Here is a 20,322-nt window from a genome sequence, read left to right as displayed (position 1 = left end):
TCAAACGAATTTAATTATTAGTCACAGATAACACAAGTAAACACATCATGCAGTTTTTAAATGAAGGTTTTTATTATTAAGGGTAGAAATAAATCAAAAATTACATTGCCCTGTGTGAAAAAGTGTTTGCCCCCTAAACCTAATAACTGGTTGGGCCACCCTCAGCAGCAACAACTGCAATCAAGCGTTTTCGATAACTTGCAATGAGTCTGATACAGCGCTGTGGAGGAAGTTTGACCCACTCATCTTTGCAGAATTGTTGTAATTCAGCCACATTGGAGGGTTTTCCAGCATGAACCGCCTTTTTAAGGTCACGCCACAGCATCTCAATTAGATTTGGACGTTCTCCTTCAGGATATTTTGGTACACAGCAGAATACATGGTTCCATTTATCACAGCAAGTCTTCCAGGTCCTGATGCAGCAAAACAGCCCCAGACCATCACACTACCACCGCCATATTTTACTGTTGGTATGATGCTTTTTCTGAAATGCGTTGTTACTTTTACACCACACATAATGGGACACACACCTTTCAGAAGTTTTGTCTCATGATTCCACAGAGAATTGTCCCAAAAGTCTTGAGGATCATCAAGATGTTTTCACACAGGGCAATGTAGTTTTTGATTTATTTCTACCCTTAATACTGAAAACCTTCATTTAAAAACTGCATGATGTGTTTACTTGTGTTATCTTTGACTAATAATTAAATTAATTTGATGATCAGAAACATTAAAGTGTAACAAACATGCAAAAAAATAAGAAATCAGTAAGGGGGCAAATTCTTTTTCACACCACTGTATGTGTTGATGAAGACGAACAAAACACCACTCGGGAGTTGTCTCACTGATGAACTCCTTCACTCAATCAGCTCAGAGCCAAACCCGAGAAATCTAACAAGAGATCCCAGGTATCTGACTTGAACCAATGTGCATCAGAATAAATCAGAGTGGAGCAAGCTGAGTTTGAATGAATACTGTCTGTATGAACTCTTTCTACTCCAAGACATGGACTGTTAATAGTTGAAAGATTGAATTAAATTATTATTATTTGTATTGTTGTTGGCCTGTGAGAAAAGATTTTCATTAGCAAGGAACTGAAAAGACTACAGATAGAGACATAAGTCTAAAACACTGAAGGGGACAAGGTGTTAGATCGGAAACTGGCCTTAAAGGTGTGAAATCAACCAAAATACTTTAAGCTGATACTGAAACTGTGTGTGGCTTCCTGCAGACCAGTTTCTCACATTTCTCTGTGCTGCTGTAGAACGAGTGTCTGATAAAGTCTGATAAAGTCGCTCACTCTGTTGATTCAGTTTTAAAGAAACGACTCACAGAAATGAAACGTTACACAAACACAACTGCACCAAAAACGTTTTAGTTTAATTCTTTTGCTGTAAATGTGATTAAAGCTACAGGAACTGTCCACTGGACACTACTGGGCAGTCCTACGAGCACAGGTGATGAGACAGACTCATTCACGTCTCCTTCAGTCTGCAGGTCCTGTATAGAGGGGTGAGGCCTTTTACCTAGCAGTTGTTTCAGAATCTGTCCAGACCTGCATGACCAGTTGTTTTCCCTTCTATCAAATGTCAGAATAGTAAAAACTGTCTCTAAAGACGGCGATCTTTATCCTGCTTAAATAAGATTTTAAAATGAATCAATCAATTATTCAAATTGGTCCTGATTAGTTTTCTGTCCTAATCACCCGGTCTCAGCTATCTGCTGGTCCAGTCAGCAGGTTGTTGTCGGTGGGACCGTCTCCTGTCTCCAGAGCTCTCCGGACGTTCTGCCAGAACACTCCTGTGTGTTGTCCAGCCTGAGGCCAGCTCAGGTAAGTGCGTCTCTTCACCGTCTTCCTCATCCGGTAGTACGGAGACAGCTGCTGAGTCGGGATCTCCTCCAGAAACAGGAGGATCAACACGTCCTTGTGCTCGTCAAACAGACGGAAACTGTAACAACACACACAGGACAGACCAGGACCAGGACAGACTGTGAGGAGCAGGACTAAATCAGTTTTCAAAGAATTTAAACTGCTACCATCAAGCTTCATTAAATTAAGAAGGAGTTTATGAAAATAAAAAAAAAACAACCCCACCTGGCCATCTGGATCTCTCTGGAGCACCACTCGCTCTGTAGGTAGTGTCGGCTGATCACACAGATGGTCTTCCTGCTGCCGTAGATGGCGTCTGTAATGTTCTCCATGATGGGTTTACCTGAGGAGACAACAGTTGAAGACACAAATGACAGCGTGACATCAGTCACTGCTGCTGTCTGGGTCATTGATAGGCTCAAAGGAAGGTACCAAAAACTGGCTTCAGTTCCAGTCAGACATCACTTCTTGAACCAGTTTGTTTTTTTGTTCATTCTACAGTTTAGAGAGAGACTGCATCTAAATGTCCCCAGCAGATTTATAAAAAAAACTGATGAAAATACTGATGAAGAGTTTACCTGGTTGGAAGTCTCTGTGGTGCAGACAGAGTCTCCAGCCCTGCTCCTCCTCCAGCACTGGAAGCATCTCTCTGTAAACCCAGGCCTCGTCGTGAACGTTGTAGGAGACGAAGGCGTCAAACTGATGAGGAGTTCCCTTCTTCTTCTTCCTGCTGTCATAGAGGAAGGCCAGGAAGAGGTAGAAGCCGTAGGCTAGTTGCCATCTTAGAAAGTGGTAGATGAAGGATGAGAGGAGGGTCAGAACAACCAGACAGGTGCTGGAAATGAAGCAGAGGAAGCTGACATCCATCCAACAGGACTGGACGTCAAAGTCCAGCAACTTGGTTCCCTTTTTACTCAGAGGAAAGGCGCAGTCGTACTGATGGGCGTTAACAACCTGAGTTTGGTTGTTGCTTATCACCCACTGGATAAATCCAGCGTTAGAACAGTCACAGCTGAAGGGGTTACCAAACAGATCCAGATACGTCAGTGCTGGGAGACTCTGAAGAACTGTCTCATTGATCACCGTCAACTCATTATGTCTCAGGGTCAACTGGCGGAGTGCTGACAGGTTGGCCCAGATCAGAAAGTCCAAAGACCTCAGCTTGTTGTTGGACAGGTCCAGAGCCTGCAGGTTTGGGATTGGCTGAAACAACTCAGCTTTCACGTCCTCCAGTTCACTTTGAATGCGGTGACACTGAGAAGAACCTGTCAGCTCTGAAGTTCTCCAAACACTTCAGACCTTTCAGGAAATCCGCTGACATGTCATACTGCCCATCATATTTTTCTATTATAAGGTTTTTCAGGGAGGGTAAATGTGTAAATGGTGGCTCTGGGTTGTCATAAGAGCTTTTAAGTGAAAAGGTGACCAGAAGTTTTAGGTTTTCCAGCTGCGGCATTCCTGTGAAATTCATCACATTGTGCATAAACGGTGTAACAATAAGAGTTTTAAGACCGTTCAGTCCTTCAAAAGCTCCATTATTGGCAGGGTAATATTTCCCCGATTGTAGATCCAAATACCTGAGGGACGGCAGATTCCTAAAGTCGCCTTGTTTGAGCACAATCAAAAAATTCCCAGACAAATCCAAAACTTCCAGTTTCTTTGAATTCACTTTGAAGAAATCAACAAGTTTCCGAACTGCATTCCCGCTGATATTCAGGACCCTCAAATTCTTCAAGTCTTGAAAGACACATCCATCCACTACTGAAATGCGGTTCTGGTCGAGATGAAGTTCTGTTAACCGGGTCAAGTTCAGAAAGTCAGAGCAGGTTAACTCACTGATAAAATTAAAGCTCAGATTGAAGATTTCAAGTGTAGAGAGGCCTCTGATGGCTCGTGGAACCGTCTTCAGGTAGTTATTGTTCAGTTCCAGACACCTGAGCTGTTTCAGTGAGGTGAGAGCCAGATCAGACATGTCCTGCAGATCATTGAATGATAAATCCAGCTCGGTAAGCTGAGAGCAGGAACGCAGCAATGTATCAGCTATGGTGACAAAACCATTTTCGCTCAGATCCAGACTGGTTACTACACGATTTCGGCAGGAAATTCCTACCAAAGCAGCCAGAACCCGTCTGTTGGTCATAGCAGTCAGTGCCAGCGTCTGCAGTGACTCAGTGCTCTGCAGCATCCGTACGAAGGTGTCACAGCTGACATCAACCATATGCAAGTCCAAGACAGTCAGACTCCTCAGAAAGGTTGAGTTCGGGACATCCCACTTTAAGCCAGATGGACCACTAAGGTGGACAGACTGAAGGTGAGGGAAAATGTCTGTGGTGATGCTGAACCTCTGGATGTAATTATGTCCTATGGACAGCGTCCTGAGGTTTGAAGTGTTAACCTGCAGGTTGTTGGTCTGAAAAGAGGTCAAGATGTTAAACTCGAGGAACAGCTCCTGTAAGTTCGGTAGCTGTAGGATCGTTCTGATCTCAACCGTCTGGAGTTGGTTGTAATTCAGCCTTACTGTCTTTAAGCTGATCAGGGACTGAAGGGCCCGTGGAGAGACATGTGTGATTTGATTTTCCTCCAAAGACAAAATAGTTAATTTCCACAGTCCGTGAAACATGTTGTCTGACAGTTTTGTGAAGTTGTTTTTATCCATTTCAAGCTCTAGTAATTCTGACAGGTCTCCGAACGCTCCATCATCCACACCTGAGATCCAGTTTGTCTTCATGTGTAAATACCTGAGCTTTGACAGCGAGTTGAAATCGCCGCTGTTGATCATTACGATGTGGTTGGAGCTGAGATCTAGAGATGTTGCGTTTCTGGGAACATCATCGGGGACAGCAGCGAGACCTTGATCTGAGCATCCAACCCAAACCTCAGTCGTGTTGTCAGGAGAAGTGACAGTGCAGCTTTTCAGTGAGTAAGCAAGCAAAGGGTTAAACTGAAGCAGAGACAGAAGGAAGAAGAGCAAACCCTGCAAAAGGAACCTGCACCCCATCACAGACATGCTGATCTTTAGGATCCAGACTGTGGGAGTAAAAATAAAGAGACAAGGAGCAGGATGCTGTCAGACTGGATTCCTGCTGCTGCCAGTTACAGTTTGTTCAGGATAGGAACAGAACAACTTTCTTTCTGCCTCTGAAGTTGTTTCATGGACTTAACAACAGCCAAACACCAAACCATCACGTTCTGACTCGAGCAAAACCCCGGTGAGGCCACTGAGCCTTCAGCACTGTTTGTTCAGATAAAACAAATTATAGTTGGTCCAGTAAACACCAATGGTTCCCAAACCCAGACCCCCAAACTACCCCTGCACACCTGGATCTGCTGTGTTCAGACCAGATCAGAGCTGCTGCTGTGAAACACGACTAGAACCAAACAGGTGGAGGTGAAACTAACTCATTAGGTGATTCTCTGACCTGTTTGTGACAGTTTGACATCAGAGGAACAAAACCACGTGAATAAATCAGGACACTCTGCAAACAAGACGCCCAATATCCTGGTGAGGCTGAAAAACTAAATACAGGAGGCAGTGTACATTCAAATCCACTAATGAAATACTCATCAGACTCATTTAGACACCTGTATCACAGAAAAAACCAGAAAGAGAAAAACCACAGGTACATGTGAAGACTGTCTAAGACACCTGAAGCTTGTGAACGCACCTTGAGTTTCCACTGCAGTGCTGTTCGACTCAGTGTCAGGAGGAGATGCTCAGTTTGTGTCAGCTTCTGCTTTCTGCCACTGATCAGATAACACACAACACAAAAACAGCCAACACTAACTTCCTTCCGTCCTCATTTTAGTTAAGTTGGTTCAACTGTCTCTGCAGCCGGGGTCTGTACTCAGAGATTGTTTGTAAGGGAAGATGCTTCACTCTGTAGCACTGCTGTACAACCACAAGAAGACCCAACAGAGTGACACCTCTTAACTCTAGAGGATCCTGGCATGAGTCTCATTCTTCCAGTTCTTCATGTCAGATCAGATCAGATCAATAACTGAAGCTAATGATTTAATTTTAGATTTAATGTACAGGAGACCAGAACTAGGACAGACTCACCTGATAATATTAAAACACTCTGATTTGATCAGAGTGATCCTAAAAATATGTTTGTTCAATTCAGTTTTATTTGTAAAGAACCAAATCGCAGCAGAAGTCATCTCGAGGCACAGCAAGGTTTAAGACCTATGTATACAAAATATAACTGTATACAGAATTATATAGAAGACCCAATAACCCCACTGAGCAGCACCAGGAGGCAGTGGAGAGGAAAAACTCCCTTTAGAGGAAGAAACCCAGCAGAACCAGGCTCATGGTGGGCGGCCATCTGCCTAGACCGGTTGTGCTGATACCTGTATAAGGACAAGCTCCAAACACTGGACAAGCTTTTCGTGGAAATTCAAACTAAAGCAGGTCATGGATTAAATCAGGCTGTTTTATTAGACACAGAGTTCAGTAAAAACACACAGAAATACATGTGACAAATCGCATGATCTGATATTTCTCCTTTATTTGTGTTTTTAAAGGGTTCAACAACAGAGCGACTGATCACGTTTCACTTAAAGACAAAACAAAAGAAAGACGTGACAGTGCGTCTACCAGGGTGTGCTGCAGCTACCGTCTTATTTTAGAATAAATCCAAGAGGTGGCGTCTGTTTTTAAACCTCTCTCATCCAACATCGTTAAACAACAAATGGACGACAGTTAGTCACCTCGGACCTGTGTCATCCTCCTGTGTTGTACTGGTCTGTACTATACTCAGCGGTGTTCCTAGTATTCTGACCCCTCATGTATGTGAGCAGGGAGGACAAAATAATAGAAACAAAAACAGGACATAGTAAAATGTTTCCTCTCGAATGAACTTGGGTTTTGGGATCAGCGTCTGTTGCCATGGCGACCGCTTCCTTGTGGCCTTTCGCTGCTGTGACTCGTCACCATCATCACTTCCTCCAGAAAACTGAGACACAGAGAAAGAGAGGGAGAAGATGAAGATGCCTGGAGTCAGCTATCAGCTGCTGTTGTAATAATTTGGTTATCTGCATAAACATTTCTACGTTTACCTTCTTAACTGACATCAGAGTTTTTGTGTGTGTTTGTGTGTGTGTGTGTGTGTGTTACCTCTTGGTGTTGTGGATGCTGGTTCCTCCCAGGACGATGCGGACTCCAGGTGTGCTGCGGTTCAGGTTGTAAACAGTCAGAGCTTCTTCGTACGTGGCTCCACCGATAATAAACACGATGATATCCTGAGGTCTGTGCACACACACACACACACACACACACGCGCAACTGTTACAGTGAGAAACACTGAATAATTTTAATGAGTGAATTTAGTTTAAATAATAAATCACCTGTCTTCAGGTGTGTCTGTGCGTTACCTGTCTCTCAGACTGCTGGCTCCCAGGTATGGAAACTGGCTGTCTTTGAGTCGACCTTTGATCAGCTGATCCAGAGTGTCATGAAGCAGCGGCTGATGCTGAGTGTACATGTTCTCCACCCCCTGAACAGTAACACATAGGTTGTTGTTGACTGAAACTGACATGAGCTGGTTCCACTAACAGATCAGAGAAGTCCCTGTAGAACCCTGAGTCCTACATACCTACCACAGGAAACCTGAAATCTCCACTAACGTTTCTGGTGTGAGCTGTTGATCACTCAGAGGAGTAAAGAGGTGAAGGACATATGAAATAAGCCAAGCTGAACCACAGGACAACAAGAGAACTGCAGAGCAGAGACTCACTTCTATGACGAAGAAAGTAGACACACATCAAACTGTCCAAACACCTGTTGACCACACTGTTAATTCTCTGGTAGAAAGTTACTCTGATGAATAAAAGTGAAATCTCCAACAGGGCGCTTTGAACAGTTGCCAGGGAAGATGAGGTAGTTGCTATTGTGACTAGATTGCTAGGGTGAAGTCGGTGTACCTTGAGTCCTTTGAAGAACTGTTTGGTGATGGCGACAGCGTCTGTCGGCGTGATGAGGTCACTTCCTCTGACTCTCTTGCCTCCGTACTCCACCACAGCCTGAACCATCTGACAAACCAACAAGGACCAGATTCTGGTTTAGACACAGTCCGACCTCATGGTACTGAGTGTGATCTCCTCTCTGCGGTACCAGAGACCCTGATCAGTGACGTCAGCCACCAAAAACTGATTCTGGATCAGTCCATCAGAGAAATCAGATGGAAACCTGGCTGATCTCTAGCATTAACATTTGCTCTAAAAACCATTTATAACATTATTTAATTAGTTTGTTGTTTTTTAACAGATGAAGCAGACACAGCTGAGCATGAAGACGGAGAGCAGCTTTACCCTGCGGTGTCGCTCAGACACTCCTCGCCTGCTCAGCTCATCCATCAGAGATAGGAGGATGCTGCTGCTGTGTCGTTCGTATCTCAGGGCGTAAAGCATGACGAGACGGACGGCGTCCAGCTCTGAGAGACGGGGATTCTGCAGCAGACGACGAACGCTCTGAGAGACACACACAGAGAAGATGAGCTGAGACTCAAATGCAGAAACAGATCTTCTTTGAGGTGATTCACAGTCTGTGTGTCTGTAAACTCTCCTTTTAAACAGGAGGGTCCAAACAGCTGAACAGCTGTGAACTGGTACAAAGTGTTGATGATTAATGATTCTGGAACATAGAAAACAGTATCATCTGTATAAAACTGAACTCTGAAATACTGACCTAAAGATAATGGTTTAAATGTAAACAGTAATGGACCCAGAACAGAGCCTGGTGGTTCCTCATAACTGATGGCCAGAGACTGAGAACCATCAGCTTCACGTTGACCTCATTAAAATAAATAAAAAAGAAAAATGCACTGTTTGATCTTTGATCAAGTAGCATAACAAACAAAATGCTGTCGTTGGTCAAAGTGGAGCTAACGAGACTTTAATCTGCAAATAAAGGACTTTTTTTAAACACATTTCTGTGTCTCACCGAGTCTCTCGCTAAAATCACTATCACACCTGTCAGTGCTGCAGGTCCACTGTTAGCTGTGGTTACCTGCTGAGCGTTGGAGTGGTCGTTCTGACAGGCCAGCTCCTGCTCCACCTCTGACACCTCCATCAGCTGACGCTCTGACACCAACCGAGATAACTCCCCCACCACGGTCACGTGTTTGGACACGGTGCCTGACATCTTCTTAAACTGCGGGTAGTTATCTACAAAGGCCTGTGGGGAGGAGACAGATGAGTCAGGTGAGACGGTCTGAGGACACAGAGTCTTCTACCCACAATCTCTCAGAGCTGAGTCTGACCTTCATGTCAGCGATGGACTCAAGCTTCTGTTGACCTTTAGGTCTCTTCTTCTGGAAATCCTCCATCAGGTTTTTTATGTTGGTGCCGATCTCTCCGAAGTTCAGGTACAGGTTCTAACACAGACACACATGCATTAAGCAGCAGAACAGAGAAACAGGAATTAACCTAACGACTGGTGTGTTAAGACTCACATTGGCGTAAAACTCGTCGTTCTCTGCAGACAGCACCACCTCTCTCAGGTCTTTACTGATCCCTGGGACCCTGGAGAGGTCGATCCTGTTGTTGTTCAGACCCAGCAGCTCGTGGACCATCGCCTGGTAGGTCCACTAAAGCACAGGACAACACACAGTCACAGGTCAGTGGATACATCGACACACGTATGATAATGTGCTGCGCTGTGATTGCCCACCTGGTTGAGCAGAGGTGTGATAGCGTCGTCGCTCCGGTCCAGGATCAGCAGCAGCGGAGGAACTTCAGTCTTCCTGAAGTCAAACAGCTCGTACTCCTTCGTGATGATTTGCTGTGAGGTTACACATGAGGAACAATCATTTACTGCAGTAGAAGTACCTATACTACAATGTTATAGTACAACGTTTAAAGGTTAAATCAAGTACTAAAATACCAAAAGTAAAGTATCAAGAGTAAAAGTACTTGTTTGACTAACTGTTATATCGTAGGATTAATGGTAAAACTTCAGCTGTGTGAAGCAGAGAACTGTGTAGTACTACTGATACTGTAGTCCTGGTAAAGAAAAACTTCCAACAGGTCATAATGTGGCTGCATTAAACAGATTTCTGTAGAAAATAAAACTGCAGTTTGTTCAGGTGATTGATTGATTGATAAGGTTCAGTACAAAGTATAAAGTACCTGAAAATACAAGTACTTAGTTACTTCACAGGCCTGTATAATTCACTCTCTATTCATTTCTACTAATTTCTATTTCAGTTCATGTCTGTCATGCATGTTGTCGTGGGAACCTTGACGTTCTCGGCCAGGCGTTTGGACGTGTCTGAGGACAACTGGTAGCGGATCATTGGACACTTCTTCAGAGCGAGGAGGACCGAGGTCAGACCCTGGGTGCTGCGAGACAACATGGAGGGCTCCCAGCTCCGGCCCTGAGGCACAAACACACAACCATCACAAAACCTGATCCTCCAACTTCTGTTCACAGGAACCTGATGATCAAGACTGATCTGTCCTCTAGCGCCTCCTTCAGGACAAACTGCACATGTTTAACTCTTGCTGAGACTCAGGGTTCTTACCCTGGTGACTCCTTGCAGGTTGAGGGAGAACAGGTGAGGATTCACAGCGATGAAATCTCCATAAAACTCCTGCAGACACACAAACACATCAGGTTTAGTAACAGGTTGATGTAAACGCGTCTGACAGGCCGCCCTTTAAAGGACACGTTCACAGTTTTACCTGTGCGGACACTAGTTTGACTTTCTGTAACCATCCTCCTGTTCTTAATGGACCTTAACAGATCCCTGCAGGAGATCTGGGAATGGGGAGAAACCCACCGTCCCCACTGTTCAACATCTTCCAGTGCTGCAGCAGTTGTAGCATAAAAGACTGATTTAAAACACACCTATAAAAGTTTTAACTTAACCTTTAACTACCACCTCCCGGACCTCCTGGACCTACCCTCTGTCAGTGGACTCACCTGAACTTCAGCCACCACTTCCTGTTCATCAGCTTCAGCCAGAGCTTTGACCTCACTCTTACTGATCACGTTACTGAAGTCTGAAACACACAAACACATCAGCATCTGTTGAACCCAGGTCAGAACTAGTAACACCAGGTCTGGACTACACCTCGTTTTAAAGACTGATGTGTGATCAGGATGCAGCAGGGGTCTGTGTCACTGTCAGAAATGACACGAATGTGTCTCGTACTTGATGCAGACGCAGGGACAAACGGACTTAACTAGGACATCTCTACAGAATTTAGAAATATAAGATGAACTAGAGACCAGGACCAGGACACAGTGTCACCAACTTATGCTAGGCTTTGGTAAACAGACTGGAGGTTTGATAAGTGTCCAGCTGTGGACACTGAGGTTTGCTAAGGGGTCCGGACAAGAGCTGGATCTGACTAGTCAGCTCTAGTCAGTGTCCTGGAACAAGCAGCAGAGTGAGACCTCTACAGCAGAGACCTCAAGTCACGTGTTTCGGTGCAGTGAATCTCTTACAGATGAAGTAGACGCTGTACTTTGGTCTCCTCAGCTCCTGGATCAGATGCTGGACGTTCTCCTGCAGGAAACACACAGTTCATTTTCTAAACAGCACTGATCCCAAGGTTCTCATCGCTCAGACAAAGACAGGTTTGTACCTTGGTGGGTCTCAGGAAGCAAATGGCCTTCAGGTGTTTCATGCTGTCTCTATTCTGAGAGTCGATGCGTTCGAACAGGTAGACCTCTTTCTGCAGGATCTCAGACTGAGTGTACACCACGCTCACGATGCTCGTCTGAAACACACGTTAACTCTTTATTTGAGTGACGAGGAGCCGATGATCAGAACACCAGGATCTTCAAGTTCATCATTACTACAGCTACATCATTTATCATCTGCAGACACTGATCCTGGACCGGAAAAATCCCACACAGTACCAGCTCTGTAACGTCACCACAGAACTCATCTCCTGAATGGTTCCTGTAATTATCCTACAGCATTATTACTATGTGCACAGATGTAAGTGCTTGTACTACCACACGGTAAAACCACCACAGAATCCGGCACCGGTCTCCCTGGCGTCTCACCGTCTCTCGGTCCATCAGCAGAACCTTCATCCCGGGCCCGCTGTCCTCGATCATCTTGGAGACGTACTGCTTCACGGCGAGCGTCACGTTCATGATGGCGACGCTGAGAGGACAAATATGAAATAATAATAATATGAGAGATCTTTGCTAGTGTGGGAGTAACCGGATTCTACCGGCTTCTAGCTGGTTCTGACGGTTCTGCAGAAATTTCAGCTGATGTGAAGACAACAACACTGCGTCGACTTATTTCCTGGTACGTGACGTCTTTACTCAGCACGCACTGCGCTACGTCATTACGTAGCATGTGTGGCTTTAGTAGCAGCTTAGTGTTTTGTCAGAGTTATGTGGGTTAGGGTTAGGGTTAGGGTTAGGGTGAAATACCAACAGAGCAGTAAAAAGTACAATATGTTCATTTAAAGTGAAATGAAACTGTATGTACGCAGAGAGAAGAAAGTTCTCAAGATCAGTACAGCTAATACAGTAATGCAGTGTTATTATATCACAAATACAGTAACTGATCTCATGCCACCGCACTGAATATTCATAATAATATACAGTTTAGTCATAGATAGAATAGGCCGATGAAAAAGGATGGAAGGAAATAAAGATGAAATTAGGTCATGGGTAAAATATGATACAGATATTATTGAGGAAAACATTAGAAACCCACAGACCACGGTGCATATTTTGTATGTACATTGTTTGCTTGAATATCTTCTGGGTGGAATGATAGATGGGTTGCTTAAATGGAGCTGGGCATCATCATTCGCTTCAAAATAATTTTCCTTTTCCTGAAGTGAAACTAGCTGACTGTTGTCCCAGGATGATATACAGTAGTACGTTTAAATATTATGACCTGTCTGAAAGACCATATTATTCATCAAGAGGGAAAAATTTCATTACAGAGGCATCACACCTAGATTTCTGTCAAAAACATCAGACTGTGTTAGAAAAAAAAAACAGCATGTCTTCTATCTGCCACACATTTATCTGATCAACTGATAAACGACTATGTTTGACACAAATTATTTTCATACTTCCTGTATCAGTAAGTAAATCAGTAAGTCTTTTTGACTGAATTGTCTAAATCTATCTATCAATCATCAGACTATTAATCTGCAACCTGGACCCTCTGGTTTCAACTTCTCCCATCTGAGGACTTTCTGTTTTCATATTTCATCAGACATCAGCAGGTCTGATCTATAACTACAGGAAACGTTTGGTTGAGGTTATTGCTGTCAAAGACGGGTCAACCAGTTATTAAGTCCAAAGGTTCACATACTTTTTCCACCCTGCACTGTGAATGTTTACATAAAATGTTCAATAAAAACATGAAAACATATAATGTTTGTGTACTTTTATTTTCAGCAGACTGTGTTTTTGTATTGTTGTGAGTTAGATGAAGATCGGAGCACATTTTATGACCAATTCATGCAAAACTCCACGTAATCCCAAAGGGTTCACATACAACGTTACTTGACAATAATTTAACTTTATATTAGCAACATTAGCTTAGATGGCTCTTCTTAGAGAGAGTTTCCAGGTTAAACACATCTAGTATCAGTTGTCATGACTGTCTTAAGTATATTTAGTCATCTGTTGAGACTTAACTTAACTTATATTTGAGGGATTTCAGTTACTCTCACTAGTTAGCGTTAACTAGCTAATGGTGGCTAACTAGCGTGATTGTGAATGTGTAACTAGTCAACCGACCATTATTATTAGCACACAACCGGCTCACAGAGCTCACCACTGGTTTCTGCTTGACTGATGGAAACGTCGATGTTAGAAAGACCAACACGTATGGTAAAAACATTTAACGTTGTGTTAAATGTATATGTGCATTGATCAAAGACTGTTCTAATGATCTGCGTGAGAAGATAATCAATCAAGCGCCGGATGAAAACGATTTTAACAAGTTTCTTAAGAAGCCACTCTCTTGTTTTTGGGGTCAAAACAAAGATGGCGGCCCGCGTCGCAACTTGGGGAAACAGGTCAAAATTCTTCTTGACCGAACAGGGAAAGAAATATTTTTCCCTTCAGATGATTAGACGAGTATCAGAGCAACAGAGACACTGTTGTCAGAAATTATGGAAGGGTTTACGCGAACTTCTGTTGCTTTTCAAACATCGTCAGTTAATTACTGGTCACAGAAGTGCATTACTACTTTTGTGTTCTGCTAATACAGGGGGATCGATGAGGCTTTTTATAGCAGAAAGTGGGTGTGGATCTTTTCTCTGTGTGAAGCAGCGATAATTATTCAAACTTTTAGTTTACTTTGTTTTTAACGGAATGTCCAAACTTCTTAAATTGTCATGTAAGAGTTTGAAATATTATTAAATCGAGATCTCACGGTCGACTTTAGTGTTTACAGCATTAGCATGCTAACCAGTGCTATGCAGTTAGGCTGTTCAGTGAAGATACTAGGCTGAACACGTATATAGTGAGATCAAGCTATATTGCATTTATTGTATTTATGTTTTCGCCAACATGTAAATGTTAGATAATTAATTTGATTAGATTTAAGTATTTGTGACGATCAATATGAAAAGGGTTGCTGTCTCTTCACATGCATATATCCCTCCGCCATCATTCAGTTGAAGGACGGGAAGTGGCGGAGGGATACGATACCAACGCCGTTCACACTAGAGAGCCATGGACGGTGTGCAGCTCAGTGGTAACTGCTAACTGCTCACAGAGTGTGGAAATTCAGCGTTTATTTCTGAAAATACCCAATTTCGAAGATACATTTTTATGGAATAGGTATTTATCTAAAATATAAACGCTCCACATAAGGTAAGCGGATGTCCGTTTCACTTTTAAAGCCGATATAATGCAGATGAATTAAAGCAATTGAGTTAGTTGCTAGGCTAGCCGATTAGCTAGTTAGCATTGGTTGTTCAATGCTAAACTGAGTGAAGGGGGGAGTTGAGGGGGAGAACAGGTTCCAACACAACAGAAATCTAACTCTCACTGTTGGTTTATAAAACATTACAATTCGGTAAGTAGATATGAAGTTAGAGTAAAGTCAGCAATGTTATACATTAGTGTGTGCTGCAGCTGCACTGTATAAATGTGCACATATGTTTTAATTAGCATCTTAGCTTAACTTGCTAACCGTCTAAGTTAAATGCAGTAATTTCATGTTACTCCACTTTCCTGTTGTGTTTCGATAAATTAATAAAAGACTAAAGGTATTTAGACCATCTAAATCTAAAATATCTAAAATATGTCGCCCTCGGCTTGCTCATCAGGGACAATCTGATTTATACACATTCACTGTTCATGTTAACTTCCAGAGTTTCTCTGCTTTGTAAAGCTGCTTTGCGACAATGACAATTGTTAAAAGCGCTAAACAAATAAAAAAAATTGAATTGAGACCACACTAGCCATCAGTTAATATGTATTAAAATGTTTTTGGATGATGTGAAAACTGAAAGTGAACTGAATTCCTGCCACAGTTCAAATAATAAAGCAGCACTGAGCTAACAGTCATCAGGATGTTCACAGTGACAAAAAAGACAATGTTAACATAAGCTAACATTATATTTTAATTATCCTGCAGGAAATGTATTGTTCCAAAATGTTTATACATTATACATAAAAAATACCAAATAACTATATGAACTTTTAATTAGTAATTAGATTTATAATAGTTGTACTATTAATTAGTAACAAATTGTAGACACATAATTTTATAGCATCTATAGTTAAACTTGTATTAGTTTTAAATAAATAAGTTGCTGTACAACTAAAATTACAATTTAGAAGGTGAATTTGAATGTGACATATAAAGGTTTCTGTTATGTTACCTTTGACAGATGTCTTTGGGGGCTAAACTCAGTGAGACAGCTGAAACCGGTAATTATGTTAATTATGAACTAGTGTACACAACTGTATGTGTGTGTCATAAACATCCACAGACGGCCCATTTTCAACTGAAAATCATGGGCACACAGTTCATATCAGTCTGAAAAATGAACATTGCTATTTGCTGCTGCTTCATTTTGGTTTTTATGTTTGGTCTGAAAGTCCCACTCTTTCTTCTCTTTATATAATATACCAGACGCTGGTAACTAGCAGCAGGTTTCCCACTCTTTCCTTTAAATATACCAGACGCTGGTAACTAGCAGCAGGTTTCCCACTCTTTCCTTTAAATATACCAGACGCTGGTAACTAGCAGCAGGTTTCCCACTCTTTCCTTTAAATATACCAGACACTGGTAACTAGCAGCAGGTTTCTCACTCTTTCCTTTAAATATACCAGACACTGGTAACTTAACCACCTAAAATAAATACCAGACACTGACACCAAAGGACAAGGTTTGGAATTCTAAATTACTGTGAACTGTTCATTTTTATTAAACTAGATAAGATTTATAAAACAACAACAGAACAAGCTGTCAGAGAGAATTAGACCGTTAGCAGGAAATTATTGTGCAGCGGTTCCAAAAAAATCATCAGTTGTTTCTGTTGTTTTTAAAGGAAAGGCTGAACTCTCTGGGTTCAGGATTTTCTGTTTCCTTCTGTTTTCTACCACAGTCACACTGTGTCCCAGATTAACTTATTGATAATTGGTCTGCTGCAGCTAACGAAATGCTCGTCGACATGTTATGTCTGAAGATTAACTACATTAGCATTAGAAAACTTGCATCAATTAGTTGATTCATTGATAAAAAACAAATCTGCTAATGGTTTTTTGGTGTAATTGTTTCTACTTCCAAACTTCTTGGTTAAGACTTTGAAATGTTGGAAGGTGCTGCTGTTCCTGAAATCTTAAGGTTTTGGACATTAGACATCATACTGAGTTTGTGTTTAATGGATCAAACGTTGAGCCACAGATGAAGTAAACACACTCTCAGCAGCCTCGGGATTAGTAAATTCAAGTGTGTCCTCTGTGCAGGTGAGCAGCTGATGATGGAGGTAGAGGCTGCTGAAGATGGTGCTGCTGATCTGCTGATGGAGTGTGATGAAGAGGAGCAGGAGGTTTGGCCCCAGTCACCGAAAAGAGATGAAGAGGCGGATGAAGGTGAAGTGTTACAACAAGGTTTCTGCAGCTCTTCTGGGCCCCACCACATACAGTGATCACTAAAGCGGGGCCTGGAACATATGGTCAATATAATAATTCTCTAATAAGTCTTTATTTCTTCACTGTAAAGACTCAGAAATTGACTTGACAGCAAACTTAAATCTAACTTTAATAAACTAAAAATACGAAATAAAATCACGAAATAAATATCAAATTAAATCTTTAACCAAAAGACAAACTAATATATTTATATTAGTATGTGTTACTTTACTCTTCCTTAATCTTCAATTCCTCATTTCTAATAATGCTAAAAATGTTGGGAAAAGTCTCAGCACCTGTTTTTGTTTTTAAGACTAGAGTCTGTAGAGAAGGGGGGTCTTTCTGTGATCCACTTGCTGCACGGTCTAGGTGATGAGTCTGATCATCTCACAGTTTGATCCAGTTTGTTCTACTGTGTGGCAGTGCCAAATCACAACAGATGTCATCTCATAATATAACTTTATACAGAATTATATAAAAAAAAAAAAACAATCCCACTGAGCAGTACCATGAGACAGTGGAGAGGAAAAACTCCCTTTAGAGGTAGAAACCTTCAGCAGAACCAGGCTCAGGGTGGGCGGCCATCTGCCTCGACCAGTCCTAGTGAGTGGAAAGAGAAGAGAGAAAAGAACAGCAGGGAACAAAAATTTTATGTTCACTACATAAGATATAGAAAATAACATAAACACTGAATGTTGTGGTGCGACTGAACCTTTAACACTTGTGAAGTTTGTCACAGCAGAACCAAACTCAAATGTCTCTACTTTTTAAAACTCAGTCCCACAAACTTGTCATCTGTTGCTTAATGTCTGTAGACTGACACGTGACTTTGTACAGGTCTGGATGCTGCTCTCAGTCCAGCACAGGAGGAGGAAACAGACCCCCCATCTGTGAGAGTCATCCCAATCCCAGTCCAGGCAGGCAGCAGCTGCAGCCCCCCCATAGTCACAGACACAGTGAAGGTAGCAGGAGCATGATAAGCTCTTTTATTTCTAAGTTCACTTCAACAGCTGCTCATAGGGGGTTCATGAACACACTTGTTTTCCCTCCAGTCTTCAGCTGCTCCTCTTGGCTTCATGGTCAACGGTCGACTGGTCCCTCTGCTGCCTGGAGGTCAGTACAGACCCCTTACCTGACTTGGAGTACCTGTACATGTTGTATCAGATTGTAATGACTATAAACCATTGATGATGAAGTACTCACATGTTGCACTTAAGTAAAAGTACCACTATGTAGAAGTACCCGTGCTAAAATATGTTTAAAATATTAATGTAATGTGCCAAAAGTACTCATTCTGCAGAGAAATGTCAGTGTTTGACTGTTGTTCACATTTATACAAGTTGTTCTGTACTAAATTCATTTTTTATCTTTAGGTTTTGTAAATACTGCACTTCGAGTTTTAACTTACTTAATTAAAAACCAAATAAGTCTTTCTCAGAGACCTACAGAGAACTGGATCAAGACTCCAGATTTTGTTAAAGTGTCAAACTTCAGTTTTCAAGTAACTGGTAACTAAAGGTGATAAATGTAGTGCGGTAAACACAAAGTACCTCACAGTTGTACTTCAGTACTGTACATGAGTAATAAGCACTTTATAATGTGAGCAGTGACCAAGACTGGGTCAGACTGGGTCTGATGGGGTCTGTGGGTCTGCATGGATCCTGCAGGTGGAGGTGCAGAACTGAAGCTGCGCTCCCATCCTGGAGGTTCAGCCAGCGGCTTCACCAGAGTCCAGATCCCTGTCACTCTGACAGTCCACAGTCCTGCAGGAACCCATCACATCAACACCACCGCCTCCCTGACCACCTCTGTCCCCTCTAACACACCCCCAAGTCCAAGTCCTGCTGCTCCGCCTGAACCTGGACCAGGGTCTGAGGCTGTCCACACCCCCATCATCACAGGTACACACCACAGCACCTGCACTGTAAGAAGTTCCAGCTTTAGAATCAGGACCTGGCAGTGAAACTGAGTTTTTCATGTTTGAGTTGATTTGTTTTTGTGTCTTTCTAAAAATGTGTTGTTAACCTGCAGATTCTTCACTTAGTCTGTGAAATGGTGGAATTCTGTCAGTGACAGGAACCTTTATTATCAGAACCTTCACTCTAAAGAGAGTGAAACCAGTAAAAGTTGGATCACACTTATTACAGATTCTGTGTCACTGAACTAATCAATGCAGCTTCAGAGTTCATCTGTCTCTGGTCCAGGTGTGGTCTCAGGTGAAGCAGCTCAGAAGGTTTTAAGTGATCACAACGTGAATTTCAAATCCACCGCCCCCCTAACAGGGCTGGCGAGCCCATCCCAGGCCTCCTCCATGCAGACGAAACCTGCAGCATCACAAAAGAACAAGTCCCGGTCTAACAGCAGCAGCAGATCTGCAGCTCCTCACAAACTGCTGCGCAAAGGTTTGATTCTTCTCACAGTTTGTTCTCCGTCTTGTGGTTTGCGAACAACACGTTTTCACAAAACATATATTTGTTCTAATTCTTAGGTTATGATTCAAACCAGACTTTTCTTTGAAGTAGTTGGAAATTGAGAATGACACTGATCTGTCCTCCTCCAGTGATGAACTCTGTGTGTTTGTGTCCTCAGGTGGGGTGGGACCGGTCCCTCCTCCAGACTGTTTGGTCTGCATGTCTCATTACAAACTGATCCCAGAGCTCAGAGGATTTGTGTGTGTAAGTTCAGCTGCCGTGTTGTCGTCATAACAGTCAGGAACTCAGAGTAGCTCAGAGAATCTGATTCAAATGCATCTGATCTCTCCCTCCTTCAGTTGTGCAGCCCTGAGATCTCTCAGAGTCTGAAGAACCTGAAAAGGAAGAACAGATATAGCAGGAGGAGCAGAGACAAGAGCAAGACCCCCAAAACCCAGCCCCAGGCCTCCAGTAAAGTGCCCAAGACTCGACCAGGACCCTCTGCTGTGAGTCGGATGTTTTACAGCAGGTGCGATGAGTATGTGTGGTCTAGACCTGGCTGATCTGATTCTCCTTTCTTTCAGGCCAAAGTTGTCTGTCCACCTCTAAAGACTCGCAGACTGTCTGATGACTGCCTGTCAGACCAGCTCAGCAGCCCCACAACCCCCACCAACATCAGAAGCCATCAGCAGGACCAGTCTGAGCCTCTACCTGACCTCTCTCATGGTAAACTGGTGATACTGGTGGAGGATTTTTACTATGGCTTGGCCCCCGGACGCAACTTAACCAAACCCAACGCCCTGGGACAGAAGTTTACTGGGCCGTACCGCTGCATCCACTGTCCCAAGACGCTCCGCAACAACATCAAGTGAGACACACACACTTTACTGAATGTAGACAGGGTTGTTGATCTGACACAGTGAACTGTTCAAGACATTTTATTCCTCTGCCGT

General features: G+C 42.8%; 2 protein-coding genes across 2 annotated transcripts; both read right to left on the bottom strand.

Annotated features, from left to right (window-relative positions):
* Window positions 1–1,406: 1,406 nt before the first annotated feature.
* Window positions 1,407–5,594, bottom strand: LOC113155174 (toll-like receptor 13). Its single transcript, XM_026349740.1, is given in 5 exon segments — window positions 1,407–1,949; window positions 2,096–2,213; window positions 2,449–3,116; window positions 3,118–4,897; window positions 5,536–5,594. Coding segments are annotated over 4 exon segments (2,784 nt in total). The 5' UTR covers window positions 4,878–4,897; window positions 5,536–5,594; the 3' UTR covers window positions 1,407–1,711.
* A 693-nt stretch (window positions 5,595–6,287) lies between these two features.
* vps45 (vacuolar protein sorting 45 homolog) lies at window positions 6,288–12,153 on the bottom strand. The gene is made up of 15 exons (XM_026349766.1): window positions 11,892–12,153; window positions 11,465–11,599; window positions 11,325–11,385; window positions 10,797–10,876; window positions 10,396–10,464; window positions 10,111–10,248; window positions 9,543–9,653; window positions 9,325–9,459; window positions 9,133–9,246; window positions 8,880–9,047; window positions 8,183–8,341; window positions 7,796–7,903; window positions 7,247–7,368; window positions 6,990–7,121; window positions 6,288–6,828 (listed from the first exon to the last, which is right to left on the bottom strand). Exons 1-15 carry the CDS (start codon window positions 11,982–11,984, stop codon window positions 6,747–6,749), a joined length of 1,707 nt encoding a protein of 568 aa, XP_026205551.1. The 5' UTR covers window positions 11,985–12,153; the 3' UTR covers window positions 6,288–6,746.
* Window positions 12,154–20,322: the final 8,169 nt, after the last annotated feature.

This window comes from Anabas testudineus, chromosome 11 (assembly GCF_900324465.2).
Source record: "Anabas testudineus chromosome 11, fAnaTes1.2, whole genome shotgun sequence".
In the NCBI taxonomy this organism is placed as follows: domain Eukaryota; kingdom Metazoa; phylum Chordata; class Actinopteri; order Anabantiformes; family Anabantidae; genus Anabas; species Anabas testudineus.
Note: the sequence above shows the minus strand (reverse complement) of the source record. Positions and strands in the feature narration are given on the sequence as shown.

Coding starts and splice junctions, on each gene's coding strand:
- vps45 (XM_026349766.1), bottom strand. CDS start 11,984: ATGAACGTGACGCTCGCCGTGAAGCAGTACGTCTCCAAGATGATCGAG. Junction 10,465..10,796: donor AAGTGGTGGCTGAAGTTCAG/GTGAGTCCACTG, acceptor GTGTGTCTGCAG/GAGTTTTATGGAGATTTCAT. Junction 9,654..10,110: donor GCCTGGCCGAGAACGTCAAG/GTTCCCACGACA, acceptor GTAACCTCACAG/CAAATCATCACGAAGGAGTA.